Source organism: Equus quagga, chromosome 13 (genome assembly GCF_021613505.1).
Source record: "Equus quagga isolate Etosha38 chromosome 13, UCLA_HA_Equagga_1.0, whole genome shotgun sequence".
Classification (NCBI taxonomy): Eukaryota; Metazoa; Chordata; class Mammalia; order Perissodactyla; family Equidae; genus Equus; species Equus quagga.
In genome coordinates, this window is record NC_060279.1 from 50040511 (window position 1) to 50066319 (window position 25809).

At 37.0% G+C, this 25809-nt stretch overlaps 1 protein-coding gene across 11 annotated transcripts in view; it reads left to right on the forward strand.

Annotated features, from left to right (window-relative positions):
* Nucleotides 1-15209, forward strand: part of CHD9 (chromodomain helicase DNA binding protein 9) — a 228453-nt gene extending 213244 nt beyond the window's left edge. For all 11 annotated transcript variants that reach the window (XM_046684201.1, XM_046684200.1, XM_046684199.1 and 8 more), the window contains 5 exons: nt 1994-2133; nt 2446-2667; nt 6430-6558; nt 9251-9355; nt 11727-15209. In XM_046684201.1, the coding sequence (XP_046540157.1) occupies nt 1994-2133; nt 2446-2667; nt 6430-6558; nt 9251-9355; nt 11727-12608 (1478 nt within the window). In that variant the 3' untranslated portion in view covers nt 12609-15209. The remainder of the gene's footprint in view (nt 1-1993; nt 2134-2445; nt 2668-6429; nt 6559-9250; nt 9356-11726) is intronic.
* The last annotated feature ends 10600 nt before the right edge of the window (nt 15210-25809 follow it).

A 25809-nucleotide genomic window follows, 5' to 3' on the forward strand; every position in this document is an offset into this window, starting at 1 on the left:
GTGATGGGAGAAGTGGAAGAAGGGCAGGGAACAGCATGATCCAGAGACTTGATGTCAGGAAAATAGTATGGTTTGGGGATAAGGCTGACCTAGCTAGTGTGTAAATTCTTACCGTCGAGATAATTGTATAAGATCAGAGCCTGCTTAGGAGAGGGGAATCTAGATGATAGACAATATAAAAAACTGAGCTGTGTCGAGGATTGGGGCTTGGTGGCCATGCAGAAATGGGGGTTGATGTGAAGCATTTCATTCATATTAGAATGGGAAGCCATGAGGCATTCTTATAAAGTAGCATGGTACTTTTAAAAGTGGTACTTTAGGAAAGTTTTTTTTTATTATTACAGCTAAAATGTACTATATGGTGAAAGAATTTTCAATCATATTCATAATTTTTGTTAATGTGATTATAATGAAATTCACTACGTGAGTAATGAAAGCTTTTCTTTTTTTAATAATGTTTGTCACATTCCTTGTTGCTTTCATATGCAAAAATGATCTTAACTATTGTAATTAGTTATTCCTTACCATATGAATTAAGGTATCTCTTTGAAACTGAGGTGTGACAAAGGTAAGTGACCTCCATAAGGTTACCGCTAGCCAAAGGACAGCTCCTTATTCAGGGGTACACAGGACTTGCTCAAAAAGTTTTCCTTGAATGATTGAAAATGCATTTCTCACTACAAGCTGTGAACTATTTTAAGCAAACATCTCGTTCTTAATGATATTTTCTTTTACTAGGAGGGTTCTAGATTATGTTCTCTTTGAGGACAGGAACTGTGTCTTCTCTTTGCACCATTGTAGTACCTTGTACTTAGCTATTGGGAAAAATGACTGAATGCATGCAAATGCTTCATTCAGACCTCTTACAAATATTTTTATTGAGTGCCTACTGAAGGGAGGAATGAGAAAGATCAGTTTAATTTGGCAACTAAAAGGTTAATGGTGATCCTAAATAAAATACCTTAATTGACATTGATAATTGAGTTGGGAAGTTGAGGGGTGAGTTGGTTGTGAAAAAGAGGAGCACAATAGAGACCAACCTTTCAAAAGTTTTGAAAGTTATAAAAGGCTAAAGAAGTTTATTTTTCGTTTGATTGAGTCAGGCCATGTTTTTAAGTTGAGGAGAAGAGTCTACTGTAGAATAAGATATTTTGGCCCAGGAAAGCAAAGATAATTGATAAAACAAGCTTTTAGAAAAAGTAGGAATTAATGGATCCGAAGAAAAGGGAAAGGTTTGTCTTATACATGAGGAAGGCATACTTCTTCCTCTAAAAGGAGAAGGAAGAGATGTGTGAGTATCAGGGGAAGATATTTGAGGAGACAAGTCAAAAGTTGAAATGGGCAGGGGCTGGCCCCGTGGCCGAGTGGTTAAGTTTGCGCACTCTGCTGCAGGCAGCCCAGTGTTTCGTTGGTTCGAATCCTGGGCGCGGACATGGCACTGCTCATCAAACCACACTGAGGCCGCGTCCCACATGCCACAACTAGAAGGACCCACAACGAAGAATGTACAACTATGTACCTGGGAGCTTTGGGGGAAAAAAAAGGAAAAAATAAAATCTTTGAAAAGAAAATAAGGTATGCTGTTTAGTGAGGAAGATTGGCCCTGAGCTAACATCTGTTGCCAATCTTCCTCCTTTTTTTCTCCCCAAAGCCCATGGACATAGTTGTATATCCTAGTTGTACATCCTTCTAGTTCTTCTGTGTGGAGTGCCACCCCAGCATGGCTTGCTGAGCTGCGCCTAGGTCTGCAGCCAGGATCAGACCCTACAAACCCCAGGCTGCCGAAGCAGAGCCCATGAACTTAACCACTACACCACTGGGCTGGCCCCCTCTCAGTTTTTAAATGAGAATGGGGGTGGTGTTTTTATTCCAAGAATTGCTTGATTTAGGATATGTAAAATAAGAACTAACACTTCTGTATATTTAGAAAAGTGATTACTTTTAATTTAAGAACTAGATTTTTATCACTATTTTGCATTTTCAATTTGATTAGGTACTTCCATTCATTCAACTCTTGGTGCCAATGGAGTTATATTAGACAACCAGCCTATAGTCAAAAAAAGGCGGGGAAGGAGGAAGAATGTAGAAGGTGTTGACATCCTCTTTTTTAACAGAAATAAACCACCTAATCATGTAAGTAAAACAATACTTAAAAACCACTGATCCTTGAGTCCAAAATTCAATCCTCGTGAATATGCATATTGCTGTTTTGTGAATGTTTTGTAGAGTAATAATAATTAGGAAGTTAGAAACACATTACATAGTTTTAGATTGTATCTCAGTAGAATCCAGCACTGCCCAAGATTCATGAGCATTGTAAATCTGAAAGATTTAGCAGAATTTTAAACAACTCTTTTTTTCCTTTTCAAAAAGAATTGCTTTATTGGACCAAAATTAGAACGATAAAGCGTGGAAATAAAAATTTTATTTGGTGTTTTTCTACAGGTTACCTTAGGCTTAACCACCTCACAGATTTCTACAGGGATGAATCCAGCACTGTCCTATACTCAACCTCAAGGAATTCCTGATACAGAAAGTCCAGTTCCAGTTATTAATCTTAAAGATGGGACCAGACTTGCAGGCGATGATGCACCGAAGAGAAAGGATTTGGAGAAATGGCTTAAGGAGCATCCAGGTTATGTGGAAGATTTAGGAGCTTTTATTCCTGTAGGTGATACATTACAAATCTTGGTATATTTGATTTCTATGATTCATCAAACCTATAATGATGAAATATAAATTCTCACCCACTTCTGTTAAATATGTGTTCTGCCCAAGATTTAGGAAAGTTGACAGAAAAAAATATTTACTGTCTTTTCCGTGTTGGAATACAGTGTTATTTTCCATTTTTCCATTCTGCATTCAACAAGTGTTTAATAGTAAAAATAATCTCCAATATACAGAGTACTATGTTAGACCCAAAGAAGGTTGTAAAGGTATAAAACTTCCAATCATTTCTCTCAGGGAGTTTATTTTAAAATAATAATAATGATCATAGTAAATGTTTATTGAGACTTAGCTGTGTGCCTGGCATTATACTTAACACTTAACATGCATTATCTCATTTAACACAACTTTATCAGAGTGGCATTGTTATAACTATTTTATAGATAAAGAAATTGAAAAGCTGAAATTTTAAGTAAATAGCCCAAGGCCACGCAACTAATGTCTTAAATTCAGTGTCCAAACTACTATCTTAAGATCTTCTTCACCTTACAAGAATACAGCTTCTCTGTCTCTCCAGAGGCACAATTTTACGTTAATCAAAGATGAGAGTTGCTGTATTTCCTTTGCATTTTCCTTATCCTCTGAAATATTTTTCCTTCTTCTCCTCAAAGTCCCTCCAGTACCTAGTTGTGTGTTCTAGTTGTAGGTCCTTTTAGTTCCGCTATGTGGGATGCCGCCTCAGAGGCATGGCCTGATGAGCAGTGCTAGGTGTGCGCACAGGATCCGAACCAGCGAAACCCCAGGCCGCTGAATCGGAGTGCATGAACCCAACCACTCGGCCACAGGGCCAGCCCCATGAAATGCTATCTAATCACTGTCTTATGGGTATATGGCTTTCTCTCTCATAGAAATCTGTTTCATTTTGCTAATAATTCTTTACTATCAGATGCTAATGTACCAAATTTTGTGTCAGTCTCCCTTGACATTTCTGTGTAGTTTATAAGGTAAAAAAGTAAAGGCATATCCACTATACAGTGAATTTAGCAGACCTGTTCTGTCTGTCTCCATTATGAAGATTAAATGGATAATTAAATGAAGATGCCCGCTACTCCGTGAGCTTTTTAAGGACTAGATCCTATTCACCTTTCTATCCCCAGGACTTAGCACATAATTCCTGATACATAGACTAGTATCTAGCTCCCTGTAAATATTTATTGAGTCAGTGATTAAAAAATTAAAATCTTTTGAAGACTAAAAAGTGCTTTATAAAGGTAAAATGATTGTTACTTTTTTAACAGAAAAAATTAATTACCGTGTTATTTTTTCCTGAAAAGGAACCAAAAAAGCTCCAATCCCTAGAATGAGACTGTATCTGTAAATATATTTTTATATATTTGTATCTGTAACACATATTCAGTTCAGTATTTTACATTGCTATTATTGTCACCAGGAGATAACTTGAGAGCCTGAACCTTGACTCTTGAATGCTTTTCATATCCCTAGTTTTCTCACAGAATGCCACAAATTCTCAGATAAACTTTTATTTCATTCCCTTTGATTAAATCTAATAAATATGATGGGCAATCATCGAATGAACATTTCATTTCTAAAAAGAATGAAAATCGTTGGTTTAACCCTATAACTTCTTAACATGTTAGAAAATAGCATTTGTTTATTCAGTCAATAAATTTTTATTTAACCATTGTGTGCTAGTTACTATTTTGAGGAATAGAGGATAAAACAGCAAATAATATAAAGTTCTTGCCCTCGTGGCCCTTATAATCTAGTCTCTGAATGATTTTCATACTTTTCTCTTATAACTGCAAAGGAATCTTTATTAATTTCTTTTTACTTAGAGCTATTCTTCATTTTCACTGCAATTTTTTTAATTTTTTCTTTTTTCTTTTTTTTTTGAGGAAGATTAGCCCTGAGCTAACATCTGCTGCCAATCATCCTCTTTTTGCTGAGGAAGACTGGCCCTGAGCTAACATCTGTGCCCATCTTCCTCTACTTTGTATGTGGGATGCCTGCCACAGCATGGCTCAACAAGTGTTGGGTAGATCCGCGCCCAGTATCCAAACCAGCAAACCCCAGGCCGCTGTAGCAGAATGTGCACGCTTAACTGCTGCGCCACTGGGGCAGCCCCCAAATAAACCTTTTATCAAAATGTTTTATATAACTTTATTAAGATTTTAAGACATCTTTGAAAGCAGCATTTATTGCAGTAAAGAATATGAAATAATAATTAGTTTGATTTCCCAAGGATGCTTTACATTAATGATTTTTTGTATCTCACACTCTATTATGGTATTTCTATAACTAAATAATCATAACATGGTATGTATACTATAACAGAGGTATGCATAAAATGCCATGGAAACAGATAAAAAAATAATTACCTGGGCAGAGTAAAGTATCTGGGGAAAAGAGAAAGAAAATAGAGCTGACATATGTCTGTTGGATGATGAAAGATTGAATAGGCATTTGACCAGATTAACACAAGAGGAGGATATTTAAGGCATTTACAATGTTTTGGCATAGAACAATTATGAAGACAGTTAAAAGAGGATAGGATTGTAAGGCATCTTCATGAAACAGTGACTGGTCTGATATTACAGAGTATGTGAGGGAATGAGTGGGGTAATAGTAACTGGCTAGAAGAGGCGAATTAGGTCCAGGCTGTGATGGGACTGGTACGCCATGCTGAAGAGTGTGAGCATTAGTCTCTTGTAACGTTCTGATTGGTTGGAAATAGCTACAAACATCAAGCCCTGCTTGGTTAACGTTTGTGTAGAGGTAAGCAGCATGGTTTGATGGAAAGAGTTTCTTTGCCAGATATGGCCACTTGCTAGCTGCCATGACCTTGAGGAAGATAACCTCTCTGAGCCTTGATTCCCATTTGTAAAATAAGAGTAATATCTTTGAGTATTGTGAGGATTACATGAGAAGAGATAAGAAAGTCTGTCAGTGAGATAAAGAGAAATGAAAGCCACTAACTAGCACAGATATAAATCATGTCAGAGCACAGAGAAAATCTGGTGCTGAAATGTGTTAGGAGAAAAAGTAAAGAACCGTTCAATTTAAAGGAACTGCTCCAGCGTTATTGGTAACTCCTCAAGTGACACTGTAGGAATACAGTGGTCTTCAAGGATTTTTAAGGAAAGAACTGCAATGTCCTCCTCATTTTGGGAGCCTACTTTCAAGCAGAATGATAACTTTGATTATTATGGTAGCCTTGAATAATTATTTAAATATGTAATTTGAGGAAAAGATTCATGCAATACTTTTTAAAGTCTTATTTAGGTTTGTTTTTTGAGGAAGATTAGCCCTGGGCTAACTGCTGCCAATCCTCCTCTTTTCGCTGAGGAAGACTGGCCCTGAGCTAACATCCGTGCCCATCTTCCTCTACTTTATATGTGGGACGCCTGCCACAGCATGGCGTGCCAAGCAGTGCCGTGTCCACACCTGGGATCCCAACCGGCGAACCCCAGGCCGCTGAAGCAGAACGTGCGCACTTAACCACTGCACCACCAGGCCGGCCCTTTATTATATTAAATATAAAAATATTTAAAGCTTAAATATTTTTAAAGCATAACTAAAGGGTAAATTATTCAATATCATATATTGAAGATATAAGATATTCTATATGATATATGAAAGATGTCTCTTCAATATTATAGGCTGTAATTGCTTGGATCAGCTTATTTGTACTGTTTGCATAGGTAAAGATTTTAAAGCTATTTCTTTGTCTATACATTTTAGAGAATGCAGCTCCATGAGGGGAAGCCCAAACAAAAAAGGCATCGTTGCAGAAACCCCAATAAACTAGATATTAATAGTCTCACTGGAGAAGAACGTGTTCAGCTGATTAACAGAAGAAATGCCAGAAAGGTATTTATATATTTGTTGTTAATCTTTTGTATTGATTCAATATTTAAGATCTCTGTAGAACACTATTTCATTAGTATTTCCTCATAGACCTGCAAATGGGTTAAACCTAGTAGACTTCTGGGAAAAGACATGGACTATAATTTTACACAGTCTGATTTCAAATCCCACATCTTTGGCTAAACTGCTGAATGAAATAAGCAAGTCACTTTACATATCTGTGCCTAAGCAATGGCACTACACAAGGGCACTACATTTAAGGCAGTGGTTCTCAACAGCGGGCAGTTTTGTCCTTCAGGGGACATTTGACAATGGTCTGGAGCTACTTTTGGTAGCCACAATTCAAGAGTAGGGAGGTGGGTGTTGGAGAGGTGGCAGGCAGGGGAAGGATGTTATTGGCATGTAGTGGGTGGAGGGTAGGGATGCTGCTAAACCTGCTACAGTATATAGGACAGCCCCTACAACACCAATCCAAAATCTCTGTAGTGCAAAGGTTGAGAAACCCTGATGAAAGGCGACACCATTCTCATCAGAGCCGTCATTGACTATATGTTTATCACCATAATTTTCCATCAGGTTGCCATTAAGTGTCTTGTTCTATCAAAATCGACATATTACATAATTTTCTGATAGATGGAAAAAAAAATGTCTTAAACAAAGGTACCTTATAAACAATGGTACCCCGTGCTTATCTTCTTGTGTTGTTGATTAATGAATGGTAAGAGAAGGATTTTCCAAAGTCTATTTTTGAACAAAGTGTGGCTCAACATTTGTTTCCCCAGATTGTTTCTGTTTTATGTTTGGATTGGTGTATGTCTCTTTCGCTTCATAAAGTAAATGATAGAACATTTGTGGCACCCATTTGTAAGTTTATAGCTTTGATATTTTTACTTTATTTTTTATTCTGATGAGCAAGCAACAAAATAAATAAGAAAGGAGAAAATGGCCCCAGTGTAAGAACAGCAAATTTCTCGAGTTCCTTTACTCACAAATTAAATTACCTTACATAGGTCATGTTAATTCCCTAGTTCTGTTTTGCTCTCTGTTAAATAACCTCACTACTAGTATAAAAATACATAAAATCATTTGAATTTCTCAGAATAAATATTGGAATTGGAAGAAAACTATTTTTTAAATAACAGTTTAATGTTGTCTGCACCAACTTACTAATTTTGTTCGCTATTTTGTAGAGATAGCTTATTCAACTTTTGTTAGTACTTTGAAGTGATGTCATGTATTAGGGAAAGAAGGTGACAACACATTAGTAGCATTTTACCTAATGTTATGTTTGTGTAGATTGTGTTACAAATCTTGCACTTCATCTTGTAATAAAAATTATCATTACTGGATATGAATAAATTTATCTTAGCCAGTTTTAAGGAAATGGAACAATTTCGTATTTTAACTTAATATTAAAGACTCCAAATTTTATTTTTAATTGTTGTAACCTGATAAGTGGCCTATTCGTTTCCCTTATTTTGTAAAGTTCTTTATTGTCCTGAGTCTCTAGAGTACAGGCTTAAGGATTCATGAGTTACTAAGGAAAATAACCTACCTGCTGAATCCCCATAAACCACCCATAGGGCCTCCAGTTTAAGTTGGAGCTTAATGAAGGGGATAATAAAAAGGAGAAGGCAACAGAAACTACAGAGACTAAGTAAAGACTATAGGAAATACTAGATAGGAATACTTATAGGTTATTATAACTGGCCGTGTTAAACCCTGTCTATATCCCATCAAGATAGAGTATGTATTCATTCAAAGAGCTGTGGAAGAAGGAATTAGTCAAGAAGTTATCTTTAGACTCCAAAGGAACATTACATCGGTAGGTCCAAATCATTTAAATCATTCAAATTTCAAAATATTATTTTGTTTCAGTTTCATCCTCATTGTTATATGTAGGCTTTTTTGTTTATTTTTTCCAATTTACTTACAATTAGTTGGTTATATCACTCCCCACAGACAAAGGATATGTATATTTTTATACTTTTAAGGTGTCAGTTTACATAATGGATAAGAGCATGGGTTTTTGAGACCTGAGTTTGAAAGCTGACCCTAACATTACTAGCTAGCTTTAAGCAATTTATATAACTTCTCTAAGGCTTAGTTCCTTCATTTGAAAAAAGAAATTATGCTATCTCAAAAGAATGTAGTAAGAACTAAAATAAATGATATACTTAAAGTTCTTAGCACAATAGTTGGCATATAGTAAGAATAATAATAACATTTATTATGTGCCCGACCCTATGCTTAGACACTTGAATTGTCTCATTCTATCCTCATAAAACTCTGTGAGGGAGGTATTATTGTTATCCCCATTTTATAGATCAGAAAACTGAGGCTCAAAGAGATTTACTGATTTGCCCAAGTTCACACAGCTTGTAAGTCTGACTCCAAAAGATATACTCTTAACGAGGCAATACTGCTTATCCAGCATAGTAAGTGCACAGTAAATGATACTCATTTTACTGCTTCAGTTACTCTACTTAAAACGTTTAAAATTTACATTACTACATGTTTATATGGTATATTAGTAGCCCTAATGGGTCGTGGTAACCCTTAAAAGGTCGTCAAAAGTGGTTCAAAGAATACATGTGTTTTAAAGCAATAACCTCTGTACAGTACAGAATAAAAGTAAGAAATGTCTCCGTAATTGTGTTTTTAAGTGTCTTAACAATCCATTTTTCATTTACAGGTTGGAGGTGCATTTGCTCCTCCTTTGAAAGATTTATGTAGATTCCTGAAAGAAAATTCAGAGTATGGGGTAGCTCCTGAATGGGGAGATGTTGTTAAGCAATCTGTGAGTATTTCATAAATACTTACTCAGACATCATTTTAAAAATTAGATTTATCTGGGGCCGGCCCCATGGCATAGTGGTTAAGTTCAGTGCACTCTACTTCGGCAACCCAGGGTCCACGGTTCGGATCCTGGGCACAGACCTACACGACTTGTCAGCCATGCTGTAGCAGCAACCCACATACGAAATAGAAGAAGATTGGTACATCTGCTGGCATCCCACATGTAAAATAGAAGAAGATTGGCACATCTGGTGGTGTCCCACATACAAGATAGAAAAAGATTGGCCCTGATGTTAGCTCAGGGCCAACCTTCCTCACCAGAAAAAAAAAAATTTATGTATATAATTTTTAAAAATTAGACTTATCTTAGGTTAAATTTTATTTAATTATATCCTAGATTAATACATTTTTTTCTTTTGGTGAGGAAGATTGTCCCTGAGCTAACATCTATGCCAATCTTCCTCTATTTTATTTTCTTCTGTATATGGGATGCCACCACAGCACAGCTGGATGAGCACTGTGTAGGTCTGTGCCCAGGATCCACACCTGCAAACCCCAAGCCACTGAAGCAGAGCGTGTGAACTTAACCACTATGCCATTGGGCCAGCCCCTAAGATTAAATTTTAAGTTAAGAATTAACTAAATATTTTGTGAACATGTGACAGTGTTTTTTAGTTTACAATTTTTATTTTGCAGAGCATGTTACAAATTTCTCAGATGCTTGTTAAGTTAGAATGCAGACTCAATATATACTGATCTGTTATTACAACCTCTAAGATACTGTTTGAACAGTGCCACAAAGAATAATCAAAGATGTGGGGAAAGAAATATATATAAAGATATTCATCATAGTGTAATAGTAAAAAATTGGGAATATATTAATGTTCCGTCCATATACTGGAAAATACGCAATTATTTTAAAAATTACATCTTAGAAGAACATCTAAAAACAAGGGAGAAAAAGTTCACATTATGTTAAATGGAGTAATGATTAAGCTCTTGGAATGGTGAAGCCTAACCACATGGTGAATGCTAAATAAGTGGTAGGTATTTCTACAGGTGCCCAAATGAAAAAGGAGACTATAAAACTAGGTTCAGTATGATTCTATTTTTCATTTTAGGCGGGGAAATGAGGAGAATTGTAGAATCTGTATATATGTGCAGGGGGAAAATGGAAGCACACATCCTGAAATGTAAACAGTGGTTATCTCTGAATGGTGAAACTGTGGATGATTTTTTTTTTGTTTGTATTTTTTTGATGTCATGTTTTCTGCAGTGTGAACTCTAATGCTTTTGTAAAGAAAACAAATAAGTTGATTAATTCAAAACAACATTAAAAAATAGTCGCATGAAAGTCTTAAACCACTATCTAGAGCTGCACTGTCACACACGGTAGCACTGGGCACATGTGGCTGTTGAGCACTTGAGAGGGCGAGTCTGAGCTAAGATGTGTTGTAAGTGTAAAACACTGGTTTGGGATTTTGAAGACTTAGTTTGGAAAAAAGAATATAAAATGTCTCAATTTTTATAGATTACATATTGAAATGGTAATATTTTTGTTTATATTATGTTAAATAGACACTATTACTAAAATTAGTGTCACCTATTTCTATTTTTCCTTTTTTAATATGACTACTAAAAAATTTAAAATTGCATTATGTGGCTTACATTATATTTCTATTGGACAATGCTGGTCTAGCGGTTCTAAACTCCTAAAACTTCTAGGAGTTTTGAGCCCCAGAAAATTATGGGAAAATTACAAGAAAGTAGGATAGATTGTTCTCTGTTGTCCTGGACATGATGCTTTCCAGTTCTGCAGGTACTACTGCTCTTCTGAGCCAAGTGATTTTTTTCCCCCCTGTTGAGTATCTTTTTCAGCTTGGCTCTCTCTCTCTTATGCCCAAAGTGATAGTCAGAAGATTGATATGAAGCATCTTATTTTAATCTTTAAACTTTATTTTAATCTTAATCTTTTACTCACTTCCTCTGTCCTTTCCTTGTTGTTCTTCCTGATTAGAAGAGGGGCCCTTCTTTAGTCTTCCAGAGCAATTGGTGATGTGAAACATTTAAGGGTATGGAAGTAACCCTCATGAAAAAGTTTCTTTGGACCTTGTGTTTTCTAGAACTATTCTACAAACTTATGCCTCACAATATGGAGGAAGGCTAGGGACCTCTTTCTGCTCTCTTATCCTATGATGACATGAGAAGTGGAAGAGCTGTTTCAAGCCACTACTTACAAATAATATGAAATTAGATTATCTCTTTCATAATTGATTATGTTAATTTCCTATTTTTGATAGGTTACTTGTATCACAAGCCAATAGCTATTGATTTTATTTTAATATAACTATTATAAATGAATTTTTTTCCAGGGGTTTCTTCCAGAAAGTATGTTTGAACGTATTCTCACTGGTCCTGTTGTAAGAGAGGAAGTAAGCAGGCGAGGGAGACGGCCTAAAAGTGGAATTGCGAAGGCCGCAGCAGCAGCAGCAGTAGCTGCAACTGCCACCAGTGTTTCAGGCAATCCTTTGTTAGCCAATGGATTACTTCCAGGTGTGGATCTCACAACTCTTCAGGCCTTACAACAAAACCTACAAAACTTGCAGTCACTGCAAGTAACCGCAGGGCTGATGGGAATGTCTGCTGGCCTTTCTTCTGGAGGAGAAGCTAAAAACGTGGCCGCCATGTTCCCCATGCTGCTGTCAGGAATGACTGGATTACCAAATCTGTTGGGCATGGGAGGACTCCTGACAAAGCCTGCAGAATCTGGAACAGAAGAAAAAAAGGGAAATGACTCTAAGGAGCTAGAAGGAAAAAAAGAAAGGACAGAGAGCCAAAATTCAGAGAATAGTGGAGAAAACTCTGTGTCAAGTTCTCCTTCAACATCCTCTACTGCTGCATTAAATACAGCTGCAGCTGCCAACCCATTAGCTCTTAACCCACTATTACTATCTAATATACTTTATCCAGGGATGCTTCTCACTCCAGGCCTTAATCTTCATATTCCAACTTTGTCCCAGTCCAATACTTTTGATGTACAGAAAAGCAAAAACAGTGACTTACACTCATCTAAGTCTGTAGAAGTAAAGGAAGAAGATTCCAGAATTAGAGATCAGGAAGATAAAGGGGGAACTGAACCAAGTCCTCTCAATGAAAACAGCACAGATGAGGGTTCAGAGAAAGCCGATGCTTCGTCTGGATCTGATAGCACGTCGCCATCATCCGAGGATTCAGATTCTAGTAATGAAGACTGATTCTCAGACTGCACTTAAATTATGAACTGATTTTGGATTTTTTCTTTAATTATTAATTGTAAATACCCCAGTGTTGAGTGCATCAATAACTTACTGACCGAACATTTCAGTTATTTGTTTAGAAGTGCAAACTGCTTTCAGAGACGTTTTGCATGTAATATTTCTTAAGATTCATAAGTTTCTGAACTCATGTACTATCAAATACATAAAGGTGTAAAATTACAACAAAAGGCATTATAATTTTGTTGGGGGTTAATTTTATGAAAATTATGCTCAATAAGAGTTGTATATTTAATATATTTGCAGTGAACACAGAATACTTTATGCATATTCCTGATTTAATTTGAATATAGTTTTACAGCCTCCTTGACACCTATAATTTACAGATCAAAACTCAGCAATAATTTGGGCAGCTAATGAATGTCATGAAAGCTGTAGAATCTACATCACCATCCATTGCTTTAATTACATGAAAATGCTCTAGTGTTGTGATGCACTGCTGATGTTTCCAATTCAGGTACAAGTGTGTTTTAAAGAAGAAATAAGTTTCCCAATCAGCCAATTTAACTGGCTACCTGTTACCTCAGCTGAGTTAGTTTAGGAAGTTTACATTCGTTTCTAATTCTATACTTGTTTTCAGGGGTTTTTTAAACACATCCTATATATCATGTTAATCTGGCAAGAAATATGACTTGCTTTTTTGCTGAGCTTAATATGATATCAGTAAAATTAAGTCATAAAATAATTCTGTGTCATGTGACTTTGGCACCCTCTAGACATACTTAGTTTTAACTTTTCAAAGTTTGGCCTCCTATTAGAAATAATTATGTCTCAGATGAGTAATGTCTATTTCCAGGGTTCAGAAAAGGCAGACTCATGAAATGCCACTGAAAAGAACTTTCAACACAGCATACTTCATGTAAAAGAAATTGTTTGTTTGCTTTATTTGTGTAGATTTCTATTTGTGTTTTATGTCATGCAAATATTCCAAAATTAACCGATAATAGTGGTAAAGTAATGTGCAGATAGTCTAAATTCATTTTGAGTTTCTAGGTGTAAGCAGACTAAATGTTGCCCAGAATCAGTGTTGGGTTATCAGTTTATGTGTAATATACTGAGTTGCCCATTTTGAAAATGCACTTTGAATAAGCTCAAAAAATATACAAGTTATACCTGTAAACCAGAAAAAGGAAGCCCAAGGCTTCTGATCAGTTTCTTAGAACCCTTTACCACGTAAAATTTGTCTATTCGATTTGTGATACAATTTCTCCTGCTAAAGCTGCTATTATTCTGACAAGGTAGAGGTCCAGGTTCATCTTCATAAACATTTAAAACAATTGGAACTGAATTGGAGATATAATATTTACATGCTAAGGAGAGATAAATGTTAGCATTTTTCTGGTACTTGAATAAGTCAGTGGTAAATTTTGGGAGGGGATAAATTTAGGGGAAAAAAGTACCCCACATCTCTCCCACAGAAAAAATTTTCAGTATGTTTTGATAAAGCTCTGTTGTTTTGTCATGAATTAAGCAATTATATTGGATTTTCCAAGACCTTTACCAGTAAATTATGTTTCTGTATGTAAAATAACTAACCCCTTATTAGAGAGACAGTGTTATATGTATTTACTTACAAAATTATGAGTTCCATTAGGATTATATTGATTTTTGTATTTTCCTAAAATAGTACTTTGAATTGATAGTCCCTTATGCAATGTCTTAGCAATAGTCACTATAATGCCCATCCAGGAGAAGTGGGTAGTAATTCTTCATCATGAAAATTATATATTACATATTTAGTATGTCCCCTTTGCAGTATTGCACTTTTGTTTAACTAGAACACACCTATGAGATAGCCAAAGTTTTTCAAACACAGTTAACTTAGTTTGCCGGTGGAGTATTTCAACATGATCCATATTTCCCTTCTCTCCTTCTAGTTCTACCCACATGATCTTTATTCCTTTCTTTCCCCAATTTAAACAAAAGGGAAAAAAAGCCCTAGATCTTATCACTGAAATCTAATTTATATCCAATTTATGAGATAAAGTATTTTCCTAATTACAGTCAAATGAATTTGGTTAACATCTTAGTGATTCTCTTTCTATGTAATAAGGCAATTGCAGTTTTCAAAGCATTAAGGCTAATATTAACTTTAAACATTCTCTTGGGTTTCAAGACACTTCTATTTAATATTGATTTGGGAAAAGTTGTCTGGCTATCACCTTTTTAAAAAACAACATGCAAATATGGTTGTGTAAAGTTAAGGATTATAAGGAAAAAAATCAGTAGAATTACATAATACTAAAGTTGCAGTTGAAAGGATATCCAAGTATGTGTTGGTAGTTACTAAAAGAATTATAGCTGTTATTGCCTTGTATTGATAGCCCTTGTTTCAGGTTTCATGATTCAAGTCTTAGTCCAATTTTTCTTTTGGACATTTGCAATATTTACCAGTTGTGTTTTGTGTAGTCTGAATTTGCTTTCTGTAGTTGAGCAAACGTCTTAAAAAGTCATTTGTAATTTATTAAATTACTTTCTATGATGTTCTATAGAGCAAATGGAAGTTTAATTATTTTTTATTAAACATATTCTTTGACTACCCATGATGTCAGCTTCTGTACATGATAACACTTCTTTTTTTTGATTAAATCTTATATATAATTTATCTTATTCCATGAAAGAAACCATAGTCACAAATCTTCAAAGGGAAAGAATGCGTTGGAATAATTTTTAAAAGACAGAATTTGGCTATAAATATATCAACAATATCATTATTTTCTTAGGTTTTCTTTCCCTGCACCTTTAAAAAGTCCAGAAAGACTCAGAAATATACCTAACCTCTTAAAGGAGTCCATTTTGGAAATTAGTAATTATTTTTCCCCTTTGTCTTAAGAGTCTCTCCTAATTCATCGCCATTGTTGGTAGTGTTTTTTGTGTTTGGGTTTTGGGGTTTTTTGTCTTAAAGATTGGCACCTGAGCTAACATCTATTGCCAATCTTTTTTTTTCCCCCCCTTCTCCCAAAGCCCCCCAGTACGTAGTTGTATATTCTAGTTGTGAGTGCCTCTGGCTGTGCCATGTGGGACGCCACCTCAGCATGGCCCGATGAGCAGTGCCATGTCCGCGCCCAGGTTCCGAACCAGCGAAACCCTGGGCCGCTGAAGCAGAGTGCGTGAACTTAACAACTCAGCCACGGGGCCAGCCCCTGTAGTGTTTTTTATAAAAGTGAAAGAAATTTGTTTTTCCTCTAATTACAAAGGTAAAACAGTGGAGTCTCACCATACAGTCGCTTAACTTAAACACATTCAACTATACAGTAATTTTCATATTAAATCAGTACTACATGGGGCATAATATTGACTGTTCTTTCCTTGATATACTGGCCTGTGTCAATAAGTATCCTGCAGTGTGGTTTTCAATACATAGTATTGGCTCATACAGATGTAATTTATTTAACCATGAACTTAAAAATCAACATTTGGGTTTATATATGTATTTGTAGGATGTGTGTGTGTGTGAGGAAGATTGGCCATGAGCTAACATCTGTGCCAGTCTTCCTCCACTTACCTGGGATGTCGCCACAGTGTGGCTTGACAAGCAGTGCCAGGTCCGCACCCAGGATCCGAACCTGTGAACCCCAGGCTGCCAAAGCAGAGCGCACCAACTTCACCTCCACGCCACCAGGCTGGCGCCTATAGATGCATTTTTTTTCATCCATCCCTAATGATTTTCTTAATCCCTAGGAATGAAAATACTTCCTCTGTTTTTGAGGGTTTTGATTTGTGTTGCCAAGTTTACAATGATGCCATTGTAGCAATTTATACTACCACTAGCAGCATACATTTTGTGCGTGCTCATTTACCCCAAATTCTTACTAATACTGTGTATGGTTTTTGAGATAGTCTTTGTCAAATTAATAGGCAAAAGTAACATCTTGATGAATTTTTAAATTATTCTTCCTTAGTAAAAAATAAGACAGGCGTATTATAGAGAATCTGGGAGATGGGAGGAGCACGGGAAGCACAAAGTAAACAAAAGTCCCCCATAATGCCGAATGCTGAGCACTTAGAGATAGTTGTTAATCTTTGAGTCATTTCTCTTTGCAATACATATTATGTGTTATTTTAATAAGAATGGAGTTATACTATACATACCATTTGGTAACTTCTTATTTACTATATTATGATAATCTTTCCAGGCCATTCAAGAATCTCCCACAACATTTTAAAGGACTTTCTCATTCCACTACATAGAGGCATTATAATTTATTTAATACCCAATTATTTAGCATTTAGATATTTTTCAGTTTGGGGCTATTTAAACAATAATGTGTTTAACTTTATTAACACATTATGCACATATTAACACATAACTGCATACACTTAGGATTTTTTCATTAGAATAGATACCTAGGCATGAAATAGTTATGTTTGAATTTTAAAACCAGTTAGGTTAGATTACTTTATACCCCAACAGCACAGCATAAAACTACTTCCCTATGAATCCTTAGCAACACTGGGCATTATAATTCTTTTAATCTTGGTCAGTTTGATACATAAGAAATAGACTCCTGGGGCCAGCCTCGTCGTGCTGTGGTTTAAGTTCTCATGCTCTTCTTCGGCAGCCCAGGGTTCATGGGTTTGGATCCTGGGCGTGGACCTACACACTGCTCATCAAGCCACGCTCTGGCAGCATCCCACATACAAAAAATAAAGGAAGATTGGCACAGATGTTAGCTCAGCAACAATCTTCCTCAGCAAAAAGAGGAAGATTGGCAACAGATGTTAGCTCAGGGCCAATTTTCCTTACCAAAACAAAGAGAGTCCTGTTTTAGTATATATTTCTTTATTAGTAATTTAACATCAATTATCTCTTAGGGCCATTTGTATTCTGCTGTGCAATAAGTGTTCATGTTCTTTGCAGAACGTCTCATATAAGTGGTAAATATTCTTCCCAGTTTTCCTGTTAATTTTGCTTTTTTTCTTTTTTAATGTGCAAGTTTTACATTTTCATGTGGTCGTTTCAATATTCCATCTATTCAGGTTTAAGGTTTTTATATTTTTCCATAGAGAAAACTTTCCACCTCCAAATTTTTTTTTTTTTTTAAAGATTTTATTTTTTCCTTTTTTCTCCCCAAAGCCCCCAAGTACATAGTTGTGTGTTCTTTGTTGTGGGTTCTTCTAGTTGTGGCATGTGGGACGCTGGTCTGATGAGCAGTGCCATGTCCGCGCCCAGGATTCGAACTAACAAAACACTGGGCCGCCTGCAGTGGAGCGCGCGAACTTAACCACTCGGCCACGGGGCCAGCCCCTCCACCTCCAAATTTTATACATTTTTTTTTAACTATTTAATGCCTTTGTTGACAAACTTTATTTTGGTAACATTTAGTATAAGATAGGAATTTTTTTTTTTTGAGGAAGATTAGCCCTGAGCTAACTACTGCCAATCCTCCTCTTTTTGCTGAGAAAGACTGGCCCTGAGCTAACATCCGTGCCCATCTTCCTCTACTTTATATGTGGGACGCCTACCACAGCATGGCTTGCCAAGGCGTGCCATGTTTGCACCTGGCATCCGAACTGGCCAACCCCAGGCCGCTGAGAAGCGGAACGTGTGAACTTAACTGCTATGCCACCAGACCGGCCCCTAAGATAGGAAACTTAATCTAATTTTTCCAAATAGTTATGCAGTGTCCCAGCATCATTTAGTATATAATCTCTCCACTGATAAATGCCTGCATTTATCATAATCTAAATAATTCATATATACATATATGAACTATATATGTATACATATATAAATCATACATATATGAATTGTGTAGATTGTATCTATCATAGATATGCATGATATACCTGTGATATACTATGTAAACAGTAGCCACAAAGAAAACTGAAGTAGTTGCACTAATGAAAGATAAAAAGACTTTAAAAGAAAAATGTTACTAGAAATAAAGGAGAATATTTTATAATGATAAAAGTGTCAATCTATCAGGAAAATATAACAATTATAAACATAATGCATCTAACAACAGAGCTAAAAAATATATGAAATAAAAGCTAACAAAATTGAAAGGGAAAATATACAACTCAACAATAATAGTTGGAGACTTCAACATCCCACTTTCAATAATGGAGAGAGCAAGTAGGCAAAGGGTCAACAAGAAAACAGAAGACAACACTATAAACAAACTAGACCTGAGAAACATCAAGTGAACACTCCACCCAACAATAGCAGAACACACATTCTTCTAAAGCACACAAGGACCATTCTCCAGGCTAGACTATATGACAGATCATTAAAAAGTCTCAAATTTTAAAAGATTGAATCAGATGAAGTATGTTCTCCAACCACAATAGACTGAAATGAGAAATCAATTACTAAGTTTGGAAATTCACAAATACGTGGAAATTAAACAACATACTCATAAATAACCAATGAGTCAAAGAAGAAATCTCAAAGTTAGAAAATATTTTGTGATGAGTGAAAACAAACAAGCAATATATCAAAACATATGAGATGCAGCCAAAGCAATGCATGTAGGGAATTTTATAGCTGTGAATGTCTACATCAAGAAAACAAAATTCTCAAGGGCCGGCCCTGTGGCCAAGTGATTAAGTTCGTGCATTCCGCTTTAGCGGCCCAGGGTTTTGCTGGTTTGGATCCTGGGTGCGGACATGGCCCTGTTCATCAAGCCATGCTGAGGCAGCGTCCCACATAGCACAACCAAATGAAGGACCTACAACTGGAATATACAACTATGTACTGGGGGGCTTTGGGAAGAAGAAGAAGAAAAGATTGACAACGGGTGTTAGCTCAGGTGCCAATCTTAAAAAAGAAAAAAAATTCTCAAATCAACCTAAATTTCCGCTTTAATAAACTAGGAAAAGATCAGCCTAACCAAGTAAGGAAAAAACATAATTAATGAAATAGGAAATAGAGAAAATTAACGAAACCAAAAAGTAGTTTTTTAAAAGAATCACCAAATTGACGAAACTTTAGCTAGACTCGCCCATAAAAAAGAGAAGACTCAAATTACTAGAATCACTAGGGGCAGGAGTGGTGGGTGGGGATTAACACCTGTTTGTCACAAACTCTTCCAAAAGTGTTAGAGGAAACATCCCCCAACTCATTTTATGAGGCTAGTATTACCCTGATACCAAAACTAGACAAAAGTATCACAAGAATACTGCTGACCAATATCCCTTTTGAGTACAGATGCAAAAATTCTCAACAGAAGGCCAGCAAACTGAATCCAGCAGTATATGAAAAGGATTATACACCACGACCAAGTTGGATTTATCCCAAGAATGCAGATTGTTTCAACATACAAAAAATAATCATTATACTATTAATAGAAAAAAAAACATGATTATGTCAATAGATGCAGAAAAAATATTTCACAAAGTGCAACACTGTTTCATGATTTAAAGAAGAAAAAAAAAAAACGACCAACAAACGATAGAAGAGAACTTCCTCGATGTGACCAAGGGCATCTCTGAAAAACCCGCAACTGACATCGTACTTAGTGGTGAAAGACTGAATACTTTCTCCTAGTCAAGACAAAACAAGCATGTCCACTCTTGCCACTTTTATTCAACATTGTTCTGGAGGTTCTCTCCAGGGCAATAAGGCAAGAGAAAGAAAGGCATCCAGATCGGAAAGCAAGAAGTATAACTATCTGTATTTGCAGATGATGTGATCTTGTATACAGAAAATCCTAAGGAATCCACTAAAAAACTATTAGAACTAATACACAAGTTCAGCAAGGTTACAGGATACAAGATCAAAATAGAAAAAATCTATTGTATTTCTATATACAGGCAAGAACAATCGGTAAATGAAATCAAGAAAACTCCGTTTATAATAGCATCATAAAGAATAAAGTACCTGGGAATAAATTTAACAAAAGAAGTAAACTTTTACAAGTGCAAAACTTATACACTGAGAACTACAAAACATTGTTGAAAGAAATTAAGACCTAAAAATAAATGGCAAGACTTCCCAGATTGATCTACAGATTCAATGCAGTCCCTCTTGAAATGCCAGCTGGCTTCTTTGCAGAAATTCGTAACTGAATCCTAAAATTCATATAGAAATGCAAGGACTCAGAATAGCCAAAACAGTTTTTAAAAAGAAGAAAGTCGGAGGACTCACATTTCCTGATTTCCAAATTTACCACAAAGCCAGAATAAGGAAGACAGTGTGGTATATGAATTATGATAGACATACAGATCAATGGAGCAGAAATGAGAGTTCAGAAATAAACCCTCACTGATGGCCCATTGATTTTTGACAAGGATGCCAAGGGGCCAGCCCAGTCGCACAGGAGTTAAGTTCACATGGTCCGCTTCGGCAGCCCAGGATTCGCCAGTTCGGATCCTGGGTGGGGACCTATGCACCACTTGTCAAGCCATGCTGTGGGGGCATCCCACCTAAAATAGAGGAATATGGGCATGGATGTTAGCTCAGGGCCAGTCTTCCTCAGCAGAAAGAGGAGGATTGGTGGCAGATGTTAGCTCAGGGCTAATCTTCCTCAAAAAGAAAAAAAAGAAAAGGGTGCCAAGATGATTCAATGGAGGAAAGGATATTCTGAACAACTGAATAATTATATACAAAAGAATGAAGTTGCACCCTTTCTCTATACCATACACAAAAGTTCATTTAGAATACGGCATAGACCTAAGGGTAAGAGATGAAACTAGAAAACTCTTAGAAGAAAAACTAAGAATAAATCTGTGATCTTAGGTTAGGCAAAAACTTCTTAGACACCACACCAAAAAGACAAGAAAAGAAAAAATCAATTGGCTTCATCAAAATTAAAATCTTTAGCTCTTCAAAGAATACCTTTAAGAAGGTGAAAAGACAACCCACAGAACTGGGGAAAATATTTGCAAATCATATATCTGATAAAGAACTTGTATCAGAATATATAAAGAAATCTTACCATTCAACAATAGAGACAAAAACCCAGTTGTAAGATGAAAAAAGATTTGAACATGGGGCCAGCCCCCTGGCTGAATGGTTAAGTTCGTGCGCTCCGCTGCAGCAGCCCAGGGTTTCGCCGGTTCAGATCCTGGGCACCGATATGGCACCGCTCTTCAAGCCATGCTGAGGCGGCATCCCACATGCCACAACTAGAAGGACCCACAACTAAAAATACACAGCTATGTACCAGGGGGCTTTGAGGAGAAAAAGGAAAAATAAAATCTTAAAAAAAAAAAGATTTGAACAGACATTTCTCCAAAGAAGATATACAAATGGCCAATAAGCACATGAAAAGATACTCAACATTATTAGCCATCAGATAAATGCAAGTCAAAACCAAAAAGAGATACAACTTCACACCCCTTAGGATGGCCAGACTGAAAAGACAGACAATAACAAGCGTTAGCAAAGATGTGAAGTTAGAACTCTCATCCATTGCTGGAGGGAATGTATAATGGGACAGCCACTTTGGAACACAATTTTGCAATTTCTCAAGGAGCTGCCTTATGACTCAGCAATACTATTGCTAGGTATATACCCAAAGAAATGAAAACATGTCCACACAAAAACCCGTAGACGAATATTCATATTAGTATTGTTCATAATAGACTAAAAATATACACAACCCAGTGTCCATCAGTGCATGAGTGAATAAATAAAATGTGATATATCCACATAATGGACTATCATTCAGCAATCAAAAGGCAGTGAAGTACTGATTCATGCTGCAACATGAATGAACCTTGAAAACATTATGCTAAGTCCAAGACCACATAGTGTATGATTCTATTTATATGAACTGTCCAGATTAGGCAAATCTATTGAGATAGAAAGTAGATTAGTGGTTGCCTAGGGCTGGGGGCATTGGACTGCTAATGGGTATGGGTTTTTTTTTACAGGATGATAAAAATGTTCTAAAACAGATTTCGTTTGTTGTATAACTGAATATACTAAAGACGACTGAATTGTATACTTTAAATGGGTGAATTTTATGATATGTGAATTGTATTTCAATAAAGTTGCTTTTAAAAACTGACAGAAAGTAAAAGTTACAAACTCTAGGTAAAATCTTTTTAATTTTACCTTAATAAACACCCACATTTTCCCCTGTTGAAACCGAGAACTGAGTTAAAAAATCTTTCCACAAGCAAAAACTTTAAGATAAGCTTTGCTAACTGCTGCTGCAAATGTTCAACATGATCAACTGCTGTTTAAAACTAACCAGGTCTGGAGCCAGCCCCGTGGCCGAGTGGTTAAGTTCACGCACTGGGCTTCATCGCCCACGGTTTCGCCAGTTCGGATCCTGGGCACGGACATGGCACCGCTCATCAGGCCATGCTGAGGTGGCATCCCACATAGTACACCCAGAAGGACCACAACTACAATATACAACTATGTGCTGGGGGGCCTTGGGGAGAAGAAGGGAAAAAAAAACAAACTAACCAGGTCTTTCTGTCCCTCCTTAGTATAGAGTGAGCTGTCTCTCCCAGGAAGTAAGGGTCAGATGTCAAGATTCAGCCTCACAAGGCGAAACGCAGGCTGAAGATGAAAACTAACCAGAAAAGGCCAGACAGTCAAGGAAAAAGAAATTCAATCTTCAGGCCGGCCCAGTGGCACAGAAGTTAAGTGCGCACGTTCTGCTTCGGCGGCCTGGGGTTCGCTGGTTCAGATCCCAGGAGCGGGCATGGCACTGCTTGGCAAGCCATGCTGTGGTAGGCGTCCCACATAGAAAGTAGAGGAAGATGGGCACGGATCTTAGCTCAGGGCCAGTCTTCCTCAGAAAAAAGAGGAAGATTGGCAGATGTTAGCTCAGGGCTAATCTTTCTCCAAAAAAAAGAAATTCAATCTTCAAGGCCAAATGCAGGCTGGCAGAAAGGCACCAACCAGCAAGGCCACATGCTTCCCATTTCCCAGATAAAAACCCCTACCTTTTTCCCTTCAAGGAGATGGATCTGAGTTCTAACTCCCATCTCCTCATCTGGCTGCCTTTGGATAATAATAAACCCTCTTTCCTTGCCACATGCCTGATATTTCAGTTATTGGCCCTACTGTGCAATGGGTAAACCAACCTGTGTTTGTGTTTGGTAACACTGGCATAGCTCAAACCACCTGGCCTCCACAGAGCTCCTACTGAGATGTGGAAACCCCTCTCCCCTCCTCCTACCCCTTTGGTGGATTCATGAGGCTCAGGCTGGCTAGCAGCTTCTACGAAGGGCGGTCCCTGGGGAGCAAGAGGAAAAACAAGAGTTCTGGAATCTCTTTTCTTCCTCTGTGCACTCACTCCCAAGGGAATCTCATCCAGTCTTTGATTTTAAATCCATCTATATGATGAACCTGAAATTTACGTCTCATCTCTGACCTCCAGTTACACTCTAGACTAGTGTATCTAATTTGCTACATGACACCTCCACGTAGATGTCCAGAAGATATCTCAAATTTAACATGTCCCAGACTAGACTCTTGATTACTCCCCTCCATACTTCCAGCTGCTCAGACCTAACCCCTTTGTTATCCTTGAGCCCCCTCTCTCATCCCTCCACATCCAAGCCATCAACAAACCCTGTTAGTTCTGTGTTCCCCTTTTTCTGGCTAAGGTGGTGGATTGAACATATGCATATAATTTTGCATTCTCACAAATTCCACTAAATAACATTGAAGAGAATTTTTTTAATGGCAAACCCATAACACAGGGAGAATAAGAAAAAAATAACAATTGTAGAATTTCAGAAACTGAAGAGAAAATAGACCAGTGAAAATTGACGTAAGATTCCAAAAAAGCTAAATCGCAAATTGGCAGTCAGAAAAGCTGAACACTAACACATATTACATTTCTTTCTTTTTTTTTTTAAGATTGGCACCTGAGCTAACAACTGTTGCCAATCTTCCCTTTTTTTTTCCTGCTTTTTTCTCCCCAAAGCCCCCCAGTACACAGTTGTATATTTAGTTGTGGGTCCCTCTAGTTGTGGCTTGTGGGACACCGCCTCAGAGTGGCCTGGTGAGCAGTGCCATGTCTGTGCCCAGGATCCGAACCAGCAAAACCCTGGACCACCGAAGTGCAGCATGCAAACTTAACCGCTCAGCCACAGGCTGCCACTCTCTCTTATTAGCAGAGGTCTAGAGGTCTATTATTTGGAGAAGTGTTTCTGGACTAGGGGACTCCTGGCACAGGCAAGGATGTGGGTACCATTTGAAAACAAAAGGATTAAGTAACTGATACTAAAAGCTTAACGCAGATATCACAAGCCATTTTCCCCTACTTGGCTCCCAGAATTCTGGCCTTCAGATTCATTTTTTCCAACAGGAGATTAAGAGACATTTCCCTGGGGACTCTGACTAATTTTCTCCTGAGAAAATACTTAAAAAGCTAGTTTCATGATGATTTCCCAGCAAATAAGAACACTTTGATCACCCTACAGCAGTGGTTCTCATTGGGGGGCAATTTTCCTTCCAAGCGGACATTTGACAATGTCTGGAGACATTTTCGGTGTCACAACTTGTGGTGGGGAGCTGTTCCAGTGGCATCTGCCGGGTAGATACCAGTGATGGTGCTAAACATCTTACAATGCACAGGACAGATCCTACCTCCCACTCCACACAAGGAATTATTAGGCACAAAATGTCAGTAGTTGACAAGGTTGAAAAATCTTGCCCTTCAGTCATCAAACCCCATGCACATACTCAGAGCTTCCTCTTAGGTTTTTTTTTTAAAAAAAAAAAAAACAGCTTTATTGAGATATAATTTTTATACCACGAATGTACCCAATATACATGTACAATTCAATGGATTCTAGTATATTTAAGAGTTGTATAATAATCACCAAAATCCAATTTTAGAACCTTTATATCACCCTAAAAAGAAACCTCGTGGCCATTTACATCTATCAGCTTTTATTCCCCGATTTTTAATTATGAGCGGATTGCCAGGATCTACCATACATCTGAGGACAACTTTTAACATAGAAGATAGAAACCTAAACAGACAAACACAGAGCAAGGAACAGAAACTTCGCAGAGAGAAGAAATCTTTCCAAAAGTCTTCAAAGAGATGAGAACTACATCCATGGGAAGAAAAAAGAAGAGGAAAAAATATATATTAGCGTATGTATCATATATATAAAAATAGAATATATACATATATAATTCAAGGAAAAAGTCAGAAAGTAAAACCGTTATAGCAGAAATGAAAACTCAATAGAAATGTTAAATAGGCATATTAAG